The sequence below is a fragment of the Gymnoscopelus microlampas genome, assembly GCF_963454915.1.
Source record: "Gymnoscopelus microlampas genome assembly, chromosome: 9".
NCBI lineage: Eukaryota > Metazoa > Chordata > Actinopteri > Myctophiformes > Myctophidae > Gymnoscopelus > Gymnoscopelus microlampas.
In genome coordinates, this window is record NC_139946.1 from 51,890,284 (window position 1) to 51,904,470 (window position 14,187).

Sequence of the window (14,187 nt, forward strand, 5' to 3'; positions counted from 1 at the left end):
TCTCAGAGGAGGGCTGTGGACAGTTGGCTACCAGTGACATCATCGGTGAGTTCTGAACTGTCCATAGTCCACCAGAAAGGCACTGTGTAGATGGAAATTGTTCCATCTTATTATGAGCGTTAGTGACGGCCAATTATATGAAGATAAAGTTGAAAATGTATTAAGACCCTTGAAATCTACGCAGTGTTTAACCTGCATTCAACACCTCTGGTCATAAAGAAAGATTTTAATAGCCCTGTATATAAAGCTATCATGTTTTTTTTTTTGTCAAAAACTCATTTCAGGAATATGAGAAGAGACTGAAGGACGGAGACGTTATCAACACCAAAGATCACCTGGACTCACACAGAGCCTTGGTGGCCAGGTACCTTCAGAAGGTGAGCAGATTGGTTCTCCACCCTCACAAGAGCATTGATCAATACTGTCACCGACCAGTGACCACCGCCACCTTTAACCCTGTGTCTTTTGTTGTTGTGGTTTTAATTAGATCAGAGAGGCGGTCCTCAACAGATTCCTTGTGGCCAAGCATCACTTCATCCTGTCTGACCTCATCGTAGAAGAGGAGGTTCCAAACATCGGGTAAACATTGGCGTTAAATGCTCTGGCTTAGATTTGTCTAACCCAGGGGTTCTCAAACCTTTTAGTTCAAGACCCAAAAGAGAAATGAGATGTTTGCCCGGGACCCAAACTAGTGAAAATAGCAGATCTACAAGCTCACAACGCGGCGCGAAGCGACGCGTTGTGAGCTTGTAGATCTGCTATTTTCACTAGTTCTTAAAAGTTTTTTTTTAATGTATTTATTAGATGTTTTTAGATTTGATTTATGAAATACTTTCGAAAAATGTTGGAATTGCTTTTTAATTGATGAAACGTTATGACTATTTTTGTTGAAACTTTTTAAAATATTTTGAAATATATACTCACTTGCGACCCAAACATGGGTCCCGACCCACTGTTTGGGAAACAGTGGTCTAACCTAACCTATTCACAGCCATGACATTGAACAGACCTCTGTCTCTGAAAGGCCACTGAGGTCATGCTGAAAAGTTTACCCAGACAGACTGTACCACTGTAACTTCACCGGGGTACAAATTTATTCAAATATGAATATGACAACTACAACTCTTAATTCCTGGTTTTCAGTCATGACATTGTCCTTGTTTATTGTGTTTATGGAAAAGTAACACTCTTCACTTCAGGAAATTAATCAGGTTGATAATAATATCAGCCATAAACCACACGGGCTGGCCCGCCAGGCCCGCTGCTTTGAGCATGAAATGCATCATGGGAATTGCAGGAACACAGAGAATGGCCACAATTAGGCTGTCAATACAGATTGTAAGATAAATATTTGTGTTTTTATTAGAGGTATACAGTATGAACAGCATGAGTTGTTTCCCCTGTATCTGGTCTAATCCATTGCTTCCTGACACGATACCGTACGTCATTGTTTGGGTGGTCCAAGGGTACGTGTCAGAGAGGAACTATTAAACAGCCATTTATAGGATGCTGCCAATTTGTTTTCTTTTCACGTTCTGCTCCAGCTCAGAAACAAATTGTTTTGATGATTCATGTGGGTTCTGTTGAACTGGAGGATGTCTGAGAAATGCTGCATAAAGCTGTCATGACCACAGGCAGGCTGTGTAGATCACAGGATGATGTCAGAATACTTTGGCTCCCGTCTTGCTCCAAGCTGTTTGATGATGGAGTAAACATCACATTCCCCTGGCCTGGCTGCAAACACCCTTTTCTCTGGATTGTTTTGCCAATCTGCCATTTTCTTTCATTCTTTTTTTAATTTCTTTTAATTGTCTTTTTAACATTTTTTTCACAACATGTGGATGCCAAAATTGAAATATTATATGAAATATGTTCGTTTTTCAGCCGTCGTTACATTTGTGTTGATGTAATAATTGTATGTATGGTTGCATTGTGTGGACTATGAATGTGATCACAGCCACCTTGTAGAATGTGACTTCATTCTGTTTGTGTCATCTAATGATTTATTTCATAATCTCTTATGTTCCATTTCCACGCTATGCTTTGCATTTGTCTTATCAGTGGTTCACGTCGTGGGTATGTTCATAGACTTTATTTGTATTTTCCCTGTATGTTTACCCTTTTAGTTCCCACTTTTAGTTCCCACATACCCCACATACTGTAGCATTAGTCCTTTGACATCTAGACTGGTAATAAACAATCTTGGAACCCATTCAAGAAAAAAAAAAGAAAAGACAGATTTTCTTTTTTTGCCTCTGGGGCGCCACCTCCTTTTTGGTGTAGAAACAGGAACTCCGTTTGGCTCCTCCCCTTTCTTAGTCCACTTCCTCCCGGGTGCTTCTGTGTTTATTCCTACGAACAACAACACTACATGTTTACGGCAGTGGTGCTGACGGATTCTGCTGTTAGCAGAATCCGTCTTGAGATCATAATTAACCCCATTCCTGTTTGAATTCTGCTGTGAAATGATCAGTCAAACTAATCCTTGTTAACATGTAGTAACAGTATGATGTATTTTCAACAGAAAAACTGTAGCTCAACACTTCTGTTGAAAACACATTATATTTCCAGAGAGCAGGAGGGCTTTGCTGAAAACATTTCTGTTTGTGATCATCAGGATTCTGGGACTGAACCTCTTCAAGCTGGCCGAACCCAAGCGACCGCTGAAACCTCAGAGGAAAGAGAGGAAGAAAGTGACGGCTCAGAACCTGTCTGATGGAGACATCAAACTGCTGCTTAATGTCATCAGAGCCTATGACATCCCTGTCCGTAGGCCTTATGCCAGGTATGACACCCCTATCTACAGGCCTTATGCCAGGTATGACACTCCTATCTACAGGCCTTATGCCAGGTATGACACCCCTATCTACAGGCCTTATGCCAGGTATGACACCCCTATCTACAGGCCATATGCCAGGTATGACACCCCTATCTACATGCCTTATGCCAGGTATGACACCCCTATCCGTAGGCAGTATGCCAGGTATGACTCCCCTATCTACAGGCCTTATGTCAGGTATGACTCCCCTATCTACAGGCCTTATGTCAGGTATGACTCCCCTATCTACAGGCCTTATGTCAGGTATGACACCCCTATCTACAGGCCTTATGCCAGGTATGACACCCCTATCTACAGGCTTTTTGTCTTTTGTTCAGAATAATGTAAACAGTCATGTTGTAACAAGCTCATGTCTGAGTATCAGACATGAGCTGTTTGTGCATTGTGGCACCAATAAGTGATTTTGTTTTTCAATACTGCGTCACACAGCATTTCCTGCTGTATCGATAGAGTAACCTCCTCAGCCCTAAGTGGTGGCCGTACTGCCTGCACCCACTCTAATACTACCACAGAACACATCAAATACCATATGATAGCATAGCTGCTGTTTGTCTTCAGGTATGTAGCTGATGTTTCCCCCACTTTTTTGAGATCTCAATGTCACAGATTATCGCAACATGACAGCTCTAGTTTGTGATGAGAATGTCACAAAATCTTGCAAAATAGAAAGCAGATATGAATGTCTGCTATGGGAAAAAAAAGAAAAGAAACAAGAAAATAAATATGGACATATACATTTTGGAAAATATATCTTGGCCCAAAGTTAATATATCTTTCTTTCTATAGATTCTTGGTTTATAACCTTAATATTTTGTTAAATGAGGTCTTAGATTATCTACTTGCTGTCCACCGTTTTGTGTTTACCTGGGAAGGAAGCTCTTCGGTTGATATACAAATGGGATGATTTTAATCCAGATTTCATTTGGTATTACAGCAAACCACTGTCATCAAAATCAGCTCGAACTTTCAGCGAGTCGTTTGAGGCGGGCCAGCCTTCCCAGAGTGTTATGCCGGGCTGTGATTGGCTCCTGGATCAGGTACAGTAAACATGATGGAGCAGACAGCTAGCCTGCAGATAGACCCTCACTGAAAAGATTATTTATCTTCTGGCTGGTGTTCTCTTCGCTACCGAGTACAAAACACTGATGTTGGTCTACAAAGAGAAGCTGAACCTTCCCTAAAACACCTGGCTCCAAAACTGTGGAACAAACTCCCCATTGCAGTTAGAAATGCAGACTCACTCCCAATTTCCCCCCCATAATCAAGACTCACCTCTTCAGACTACACCTCAGACCTTAGAACTCGACCTAGATATGACGACCATGCAGTGTTTTTGTTACTTGGGCTTGTTTTTTCTTGACCACAATGTTAAAAATGTAATTTTGATAGCATGTTATTTAGACAAGTGCTAGGTTAATTGTTTACCTGGTATCCTATATACACAGATTATTTTTGATAGCATATTGTTTAGACTGATTCTTACGTGTGATCCTAGTTTACTGAGGCACTACACTGGCTCTGCATTTGATGTATGTGTTTGTTTACATTGCTTATTTTAAGTTGCTCTGATAAGAGTTGATAAGAGTGTCTGCTAAATGCCTAAATTGTAAGCGTCAATGTTGGTCTCTCAGGTACAAGTGAGACCGTTTGTGGAGGTGACCTTCCAAAGAACAGTTCTTCAAACCACAACTGCAGATGGACCAAACCCCTGCTGGAATGAGGAGCTGGAACTACCTTTTAGGTTAATAACTGTGTGGCTTTCTGTTATTATATTTACATTAGACTTAACTAGAGGATAGTACCTTCAGTGGTAAGCAGTGCATGGCTTGGCAGAAATTGTGATGCACACATTCTTAACCACTAACTTGAATTCGGCTCTGTTAAAGTTATTTATCATTTGGTTTGCATATCATACCGTTATTTGTGTATGCAAGTTGTGTATGCAAAAACTTGGGAATTCTTCCAACAAGATATAAATCAGAGATTTGAATTTATATGAGTTTTGCCGTTTATGTTAGGGCAATATATGAAGGCAAAGCCAATACCAAATCAGCCTTAAGCACCACTTCATGTGTGAATTAATGTAAGTAGCCATATTTCAAAAATATCGGTGAATAACTATGCTATCATAGCGAGAGAATGCACAGACAAGCTGAGAGCAACTTTGCTTCATTGTTGGAAGTTATTAAAGTTATTCATGGGAACCAGCAACATTACAAAACTTGACATATGAAACGTGTTTCAAAGTTATTTTATCGCTCCACCCTATAGTGCTCCGAACGGTGACTACAGCACGGCCAGCCTGCAGTCCATCAAGGACGAGGTCTTCATCAACATCTTTGATGAGATGATTTATGAGACGGGAGTGGTGAGTCTACTGTATGTCACCTCAGGGGACGCTGTGGTCACATGGCCGGGATGTGACTTCAGTCGTCTGGAAATGCAATATCACACCAGTCTGAAGCTTTAAGCACTTACAGTAAACCCCGGTGTCCGTATTTGTGGGGAAAGCTTTCACAGAAAATAGCAGATCAAGAAGCTCGCAATGCGTTGCAGCGTGACGCGCTGTGAGCTTGTCGATCTGCTATTTTCTGTTAAATTATTGTATTAATATACTTTACCATACAGATTGGTGAAAATAACGTTTTAATTCACGGTACTGATTGCAGCTTTATGCCCTATTTAACATTTTACGCTTTTTTTTTTAAATAGTGAAAATAGCTGATCTACAAGCCCACCACGTGCTGCTACCCATTTTGAGCTTGTAGATCGGCTATTTTAGCTGTTTTCCCGAATCTGTGCCAATAGTGACAGGCCCAAAATAAGGATGCCAGGTTTAAAGTGGTAAACTGAACTCCTTCTCGCCATCAGGATGACGAGGACAGGGGGACGTCGGTTCACACACGGGTGGAGAAACACTGGCTGGGCTGCGTCAAGATCCCCTTCAGTACCATCTACTCCCAGTCCAGGGTAAGGGTCTTCATTGATTGATTGATTGATTGAATCCTTAATTAACAAGTTAACAGTGGTCCATTGTATTCAATTCATCAGTAAGACATACAATAATACAATACAAACGGTAAAAGCTCCAGTAGCAGCAAAAGGTATACAGTATACAGAAAAAGGAGGGGTGGGCTAGGGCGGCGGCCAGAGGATGTTACAACCATGGTGTTTCAAGTTGTTCAACTAAGCCCAGTTGTATTTTGAGGTCAGACATGCTTTTAATCCATTCAGACCGGGGACGCATCTGTGTCATCTTAAGATGTCTTTGGCTATTCAAAAATAGCAGATCTACAAGCTCATAGCGTGGCACCGAGTGCCGCGCTACGAGCTTGTAGATCTGCTATTTTTGAAAAATCTTGAAAATGTGTGTACAAATGTCGTCTAAATCCTAACAGTTTCTTGAAAAAACGTATGTTACTATATCAGTGGTTCTCAAACTTTTTCATGTCAAGGACCCCGAAAACGATTTGTATTTGGCCGCGGACCCCCATCTCAAAATACTTCGTTCCAGGGACCCCCAGAAGCAAAGATTTTAGTTTAAAATGTTTTTTTCAAAAAATATATATTCAAAGATTTGCACAAAATGTTCAAGATTTTTTTTTAATAGCACATCTACAAGCTCATAGCTATGAGCTTGTAGATCTGCTATTTTTGAATAGCCAAAGTATAAAATAATGGTTATAGCAAAACATCTAAAATGTTTTGAGTTTGGATTTAGGGAGTGGAGATCTTTAATGTCGTTTGGTAATCCATTCCACATGTTGGTGGCAGCATAGAAAGAATACAGGTCACATTTCCTTGCGTGGCATCTGTGGCATCCGTTCTTGTGTGGCTGAAGTTGAGGCTCATTTGGTTTCCCGTTGCCATTGGACAGATCGACGGCACGTTCAAGGTGGACACGCCGCCGGTGCTGCTGGGATACAGCAAGGAGCGCAGCCTGGGGAGCGAGGGAGGCTATGACGCCATACGCAGCCTGAGCGAGGGAGCCTTCGTCACACTCTTCATCACCATGGAACCCCAGCTGGTGCCTGGGGAGTCCATCAGAGAACGGGTAAAAGCACATGGCCTCATAGTTTATGCTCATGAAAGGTTCACGATTTTTATACGAGAAAGTGAATGTGCCGTCAAACCGCTGAAATTAATAGCGATGGGCACCATCGTCACCTTCTCTGTTGTTACATCTTATATACAGTACGAGTACATAAGACTACAATTCTTTGGTTTTTGCTTCCTCGACCTTGTAGCAGCTATAACGGCATCAAATAAATAATTATAAAGAATAGCAGCAATAATAAACAATAACATAGAAATGATAGAGAATAGCACCAACAGTAAGAGACAATAACAAATGATGTACATTGGTTATAGCATGTATGTTCATGTCATACATTGGTCATACATTGGTCATAGCAGCTTGAGGTGCTTGTATGTGCTGTGTGTATGGTTCCTACTTGCAAATATTATCGTTCTGTGCATGTGTGGACTGAGCTGTATGTGTGTATAAATATATATTTACATGTGCCTCTATATGTATGTATGTTTACATTGTGGTGCTTAATATGCACATGACACTTGAATATCGTTGTTGTCGGGCAGAAACTCCGTATTTGAACCTTTTGTGTGTTTTTTCCGTAAATTAGCTCCTACTACAACGTCACACAAAAGCATCAAAAGTAGCAGAACAAGTTTTGAGCTTGTAGGACTTTTGAATCCTCAAAAGTAAAGTTTGAATCCTCAGTTTTGGACATATGAGGTTTCCACCCGACAGTTTGTGTGTTTCTGTTTGTGTGTGCATGTTCAAGTGTCATGTGCCAGTGTGTGTGTGTGGTGTGTGTTTAAAACAGTGTGTTGTTTTACAGTGTGTGATTTTTACATCACTGCATTTATTTGTGTTGACGTCTCTTTCTTTTATTTGTTCTTTCTCATTTCTTTTTCCTTTTCTCTTGTTGTTTTGCTCTGCCGCCGCATTGCCTAGATTAAGGAAGTGAAGGTAAATGTTTACTGGGATGATCTGTGTTACAGTGAGATCAATTCCTACGCTTACTTTTTTGGAAGATTAACCATAAGGGTGCAACACTTAATCAAACTAATACATTTAGTCCATACATTTTTTTATGTATTTTCAAACATAGAGGAAATGGCAGATCTACAATTCCGTGAGCTTGTAGATCCTCTATTTCCACTATTTTTGTGTGACACTGATGTACGACAAAGCATGAAATAGTGCTTAAGTGGTTAATCAGACAAAAACATTTGTATATATTCATAAAGAAAATCTATTTGAATTACTTTGTGTCGAGTCGTTGACATATAACACATTTTAAAAAATCCAAATAATAATAATCACTGAAAGTGCAGTAACTGTTGCAGCCCTGAAAACCATATTGAGTTAAAAGCCCATTTAGAGTCCCAACTTCATCAAACATTTACTGATGGTCGTTCATGTCTATGACATGATGTGTTCCTCAAGTCCCACACTCTTCTCCCCTCTGGTTCCCAAACTGTGGAACAAACTCCCCATTGCAGTTAGAACTGCAGACTCACTCCCGTAATCTGAAGACTCACCTCTTCAGACTCCCCTTAGCCTGTAGCACTTGCCGTAGCCTTGACGACCTTGCAGTCTTATGCAAAGTTTAGAATGTAATTTATATAGCATGTTATGTAGACAGTTCATTTGTTGACCTGACATCCTATAGTTTGTATAGGTTCAATGTACAGATTATTTATTTTTCGGATATTAATTATACTGTTTAGACTGATGATAGTTTCTTGGTTTACCTTTGATGACATATCCTATATTACTTTTGCTATGCATTTGATGTATTACCTCGTGTTTACCTTGCTTACTATGTTAACCCCTTGTTCTCTGTAATGTCCTGCACCCTCCTCCTCCTCCTCCTCCTCCTGTGTCAGTTTGACACCCGTGAGGACGAGCGTCTGCTGCAGGCCTCAGAGAAGTTTGAGAGAGAGGCAGAGCGGAGCTTCCCAGACCGGCCCTGTCTCACCACCGTCATCGACATCAACGGCAAGACGGTGTTCATCACCCGCTACATCCGACCTCTCAACCCCCCGCAGGAGCTGCTGGACGCCTTTCCCAACAGCCCCCAGGAGGCCATGGTCAGTCCCATCCTCGTGTGTTTCTTCTGGACTAGAGCTCGGCTGATATATATATATATATCGGTTTGACCCGATACTACCGGATATTGTTTGTCTCTTTTGAGGACATTGGTGCGTCGCAATTATGATCGCTTTCAACCTGCCGTCCCTATTTTGGGCATGTCGTTCTAGGTGAAAATGGGTGATCTACAACCTCACAACTCGCTTGTGAGGTTGTAGATTTCCTTTTTTAAAACCTTTGAAAAGAGTTCATGTAGTTACATAAAATAAAGTTTCAGTTCATGTGTTTCTATCAAAATATATAATATATATTTTGATAGAAACACATGAACGATATATAACATATTATGTTATATATCGTCGCTGTATTAAAAAGGCGCTTCTGACTAAACCTCCTAACTCCATTGGATCCTCAAACCGTCGGACAAACCACCAACCCCATCTTGTGGAGTTAGGTGGTTTGTCCCCCATTGATTAGAATGACAAAGTCAGACGAGAAAAAAAACATTTCCACATTAATGGTAAAAAAAACTCCACTTGAGCTGTATTTGGGAAAGAAATGATAATATAAGGACACATTCAAGTATCTGACAATGTTTAAAGTCACCATACCGACTTTGATAAGGCAGTTGAGTATTGTGTTGCTCTTCATTTTCAGAAACGTTAATATTTTGGACATAGCTGGTTTCTGCCCGACAGCAGAGATATGTAATGTTTTTTTTTGTTTTTGACAAAATATGTATGTATACCAGTAATTGATGGTCTGGGTCAGCACTGGAGCCATCTGACATCAGATGGCTCTAGTGCCAGAGCCATCTGGCACTGGAGCCATCTGACCAGCGCTCCAATCTGGGAACCTATTTCTGTGTTTATTCCTACTGACAACAACACAACATGTTTAGGGCAGTGGAGCTGACAGATTCTGCTGATTCTGTCTTTAGAGATCAGTCGGGCTCTATAGAGGGGATTGTGTCTCACAAAAGGTTCCTGTGTCTCTAGGAGTTGGTGGCCAGGTTCGTGTCTCTCATCCCCTCCCTGCCGGACAGCGTGTCCTTCTCCAGCGTGTGTGACCTGTGGAGCACATGTGATGTGAGTCACCATTACACATTATTAAATGTGATGTGAGTCACCATTACACATTATTAAATGTGATGTGAGTCACCATTACACATTGAAGTTGACCATTAGTTGTCATACACATAATTGCGATTAATGATTTTGTTGTGTTTTTGGCGTTGAACATTGGAACATAAGAATACAAATTTAATTTCTGTTTTTAGGGCACAAATTGCACAGGACAGATATGACAAATAACTTAAATATACACCGAAATTACTGACACATTTTGGAAATAGCTGATTTACAAGCTTACAACACGTCACAAAGTGACGTGTTGTAAGCTTGTAGATCTGCTATTTCTGCAATTTTTGGAAAAAACATGGAGATTATGCAAAATAATTGCGATTATCTCAAATAATTCCAATTTAGGCAATTATGTAATAATTGTGACAGGCCTATAGGAACGATGGGACCTTTCTGAAGGTACAGCGGAAGGAAAACGGCTACAAACTAAAAGCCGTTCTTCCTCTTCCTGTTTTCAGCAATTCCTAACCCTCCTCGCCGGCGACGAGGAAGAGCACGCCGTGCTGCTGTGCAACTACTTCCTGTCCATGGGCAAGAAGGCGTGGCTTATCGTCGGCACCGCCATCCCCGAGGTCAGTGCAGCCAAAGAGTATCGTTTGGCTAAGTTCTTTGACTTGTTTTGTACGGTATGATGTTGCAGCAGGAATTTAGATTTTTTCTAAGTGTGTTTTTACTTGATGCAATGTTAAACTACTACAGTATATCGTTCACCATTGTATTTGTTATAGATGTGGTGTGAACTTAAAGCCATCCACCTGACTTGAAAACCATTTTTTAAACTATATTTTTATAGTTATTGCGAACGCGCCTCCGCCCAAGTGGAGCCTACTATGAAACTCGGCTCGGCTTGTGTCTCTGTCTGTCTGTGTGCAGTATGTGTGCAGCCGCGCCCCCATGTCACTCACGCTCTCATTGGCTGCCCCCATGTGACTCACGCTCTCATTGCCTGCATGCACTACAGTGTGACTGAAATTCGCCTGTGCCCCTGGGTGACTAATTACACTCCTCTGAGAAAAATATAGCAGCGACAGTCAAAAATAACACATCTACAAGCATCTACACGAGTTCATCTATTGGGATATCTAAGAATTCCATGTCATTTGTGCATATTTCAGGCCGGATGGCAAGTAATTGCTCATTCCTTTCTATTCTTCTTATTGTTATTTTCGAGCTGCGTTCGCTTCCAGCGTTCGCGCGTCTTACTTGTAGTTATAGTGCTCGACTGCTCGTATTTTTACAGTGTGGTTCTATAAAAGGAGAGGGCTACAAATGGGTCTGTATGTTTGTTTACATACATCGTTAATTTTCTTTTGGGAAATATTTAACTTAAATTGTGTAATGGAGGTAAAAGGGGGGTCGAATCGGGCTGGGTGTTTGTAGGGTCTTACAGCCTATGTTATGTGTGTTTGTAGGGTCTCACAGCCTATGTCATGTGTGTTTGTAGGGTCTCACAGCCTATGTCATGTGTGTTTGTAGGGTCTCACAGCCTATGTCATGTGTGTTTGTAGGGTCTTACAGTCTATGTTATGTGTGTTTGTAGGGTCTTACAGCCTATGTTATGTGTGTTTGTAGGGTCTCACAGCCTATGTCATGTGTGTTTGTAGGGTCTTACAGCCTATGTCATGTGTGTTTGTAGGGTCTCACAGCCTATGTCATGTGTGTTTGTAGGGTCTTACAGTCTATGTTATGTGTGTTTGTAGGGTCTCACAGTCTATGTTATGTGTGTTTGTAGGGTCTTACAGCCTATGTTATGTGTGTTTGTAGGGTCTCACAGTCTATGTTATGTGTGTTTGTAGGGTCTCACAGTCTATGTTATGTGTGTTTGTAGGGTCTTACAGTCTATGTTATGTGTGTTTGTAGGGTCTTACAGTCTATGTTATGTGTGTTTGTAGGGTCTTACAGTCTATGTTATGTGTGTTTGTAGGGTCTTACAGTCTATGTTATGTGTGTTTGTAGGGTCTCACAGTCTATGTCATGTGTGTTTGTAGGGTCTTACAGTCTATGTTATGTGTGTTTGTAGGGTCTTACAGTCTATGTTATGTGTGTTTGTAGGGTCTTACAGTCTATGTTATGTGTGTTTGTAGGGTCTTACAGTCTATGTTATGTGTGTTTGTAGGGTCTCACAGTCTATGTTATGTGTGTTTGTAGGGTCTTACAGTCTATGTTATGTGTGTTTGTAGGGTCTTACAGTCTATGTTATGTGTGTTTGTAGGGTCTTACAGTCTATGTTATGTGTGTTTGTAGGGTCTTACAGTCTATGTTATGTGTGTTTGTAGGGTCTCACAGTCTATGTTATGTGTGTTTGTAGAGTCTTACAGTCTATGTTATGTGTGTTTGTAGAGTCTCACAGTCTATGTTATGTGTGTTTGTAGGGTCTCACAGTCTATGTTATGTGTGTTTGTAGAGTCTTACAGTCTATGTTATGTGTGTTTGTAGAGTCTCACAGTCTATGTTATGTGTGTTTGTAGGGTCTCACAGTCTATGTTATGTGTGTTTGTAGGGTCTTACAGTCTATGTTATATGTGTTTGTAGGGTCTCACAGTCTATGTTATGTGTGTTTGTAGGGTCTTACAGTCTATGTTATATGTGTTTGTAGGGTCTCACAGTCTATGTTATGTGTGTTTGTAGGGTCTTACAGTCTATGTTATGTGTGTTTGTAGGGTCTCACAGTCTATGTTATGTGTGTTTGTAGGGTCTCACAGCCTATGTGTGTTTGTAGGGTCTCACAGTCTATGTTATGTGTGTTTGTAGGGTCTTACAGCCTATGTTATGTGTGTTTGTAGGGTCTTACAGCCTATGTTATGTGTGTTTGTAGGGTCTCACAGTCTATGTTATGTGTGTTTGTAGGGTCTCACAGTCTATGTTATGTGTGTTTGTAGGGTCTTACAGTCTATGTTATGTGTGTTTGTAGGGTCTCACAGTCTATGTTATGTGTGTTTGTAGGGTCTCACAGCCTATGTTATGTGTGTTTGTAGGGTCTTACAGTCTATGTTATGTGTGTTTGTAGGGTCTTACAGTCTATGTTATGTGTGTTTGTAGGGTCTCACAGCCTATGTTATGTGTGTTTGTAGGGTCTTACAGTCTATGTTATGTGTGTTTGTAGGGTCTTACAGTCTATGTTATGTGTGTTTGTAGGGTCTTACAGTCTATGTTATGTGTGTTTGTAGGGTCTCACAGTCTATGTTATGTGTGTTTGTAGGGTCTCACAGTCTATGTTATGTGTGTTTGTAGGGTCTTACAGTCTATGTTATGTGTGTTTGTAGGGTCTTACAGTCTATGTTATGTGTGTTTGTAGGGTCTTACAGTCTATGTTATGTGTGTTTGTAGGGTCTTACAGTCTATGTTATGTGTGTTTGTAGGGTCTTACAGTCTATGTTATGTGTGTTTGTAGGGTCTTACAGTCTATGTTATGTGTGTTTGTAGGGTCTTACAGTCTATGTTATGTGTGTTTGTAGGGTCTCACAGTCTATGTTATGTGTGTTTGTAGGGTCTCACAGTCTATGTTATGTGTGTTTGTAGGGTCTCACAGTCTATGTTATGTGTGTTTGTAGGGTCTCACAGCCTTTGTTATGTGTGTTTGTAGGGTCTTACAGTCTATGTTATGTGTGTTTGTAGGGTCTTACAGCCTATGTTATGTGTGTTTGTAGGGTCTCACAGTCTATGTTATGTGTGTTTGTAGGGTCTCACAGTCTATGTTATGTGTGTTTGTAGGGTCTTACAGTCTATGTTATGTGTGTTTGTAGGGTCTTACAGTCTATGTTATGTGTGTTTATAGGGTCTTACAGTCTATGTTATGTGTGTTTGTAGGGTCTCACAGTCTATGTTATGTGTGTTTGTAGGGTCTCACAGTCTATGTTATGTGTGTTTGTAGGGTCTTACAGCCTATGTTATGTGTGTTTATAGGGTCTTACAGTCTATGTTATGTGTGTTTGTAGGGTCTTACAGTCTATGTTATGTGTGTTTGTAGGGTCTTACAGTCTATGTTATGTGTGTTTGTAGGGTCTTACAGTCTATGTTATGTGTGTTTGTAGGGTCTCACAGTCTATGTTATGTGTGTTTGTAGGGTCTCACAGTCTATGTTATGT

The 14,187-nt window shown here is 40.7% G+C and overlaps 1 protein-coding gene across 1 annotated transcript in view; it reads left to right on the forward strand.

Annotated features, from left to right (window-relative positions):
• The window catches only part of cc2d2a (coiled-coil and C2 domain containing 2A), a 52,007-nt gene that overhangs the window by 24,742 nt on the left and 13,078 nt on the right, over positions 1-14,187 (forward strand). The window contains exons 24-34 of the mRNA XM_084066431.1: positions 285-377; positions 488-579; positions 2,618-2,785; positions 3,774-3,876; positions 4,471-4,580; positions 5,111-5,207; positions 5,711-5,809; positions 6,717-6,893; positions 8,756-8,959; positions 9,959-10,048; positions 10,561-10,674. Coding sequence (XP_083922557.1) covers positions 285-377; positions 488-579; positions 2,618-2,785; positions 3,774-3,876; positions 4,471-4,580; positions 5,111-5,207; positions 5,711-5,809; positions 6,717-6,893; positions 8,756-8,959; positions 9,959-10,048; positions 10,561-10,674 — 1,347 coding nt within the window. The remainder of the gene's footprint in view (positions 1-284; positions 378-487; positions 580-2,617; positions 2,786-3,773; positions 3,877-4,470; positions 4,581-5,110; positions 5,208-5,710; positions 5,810-6,716; positions 6,894-8,755; positions 8,960-9,958; positions 10,049-10,560; positions 10,675-14,187) is intronic.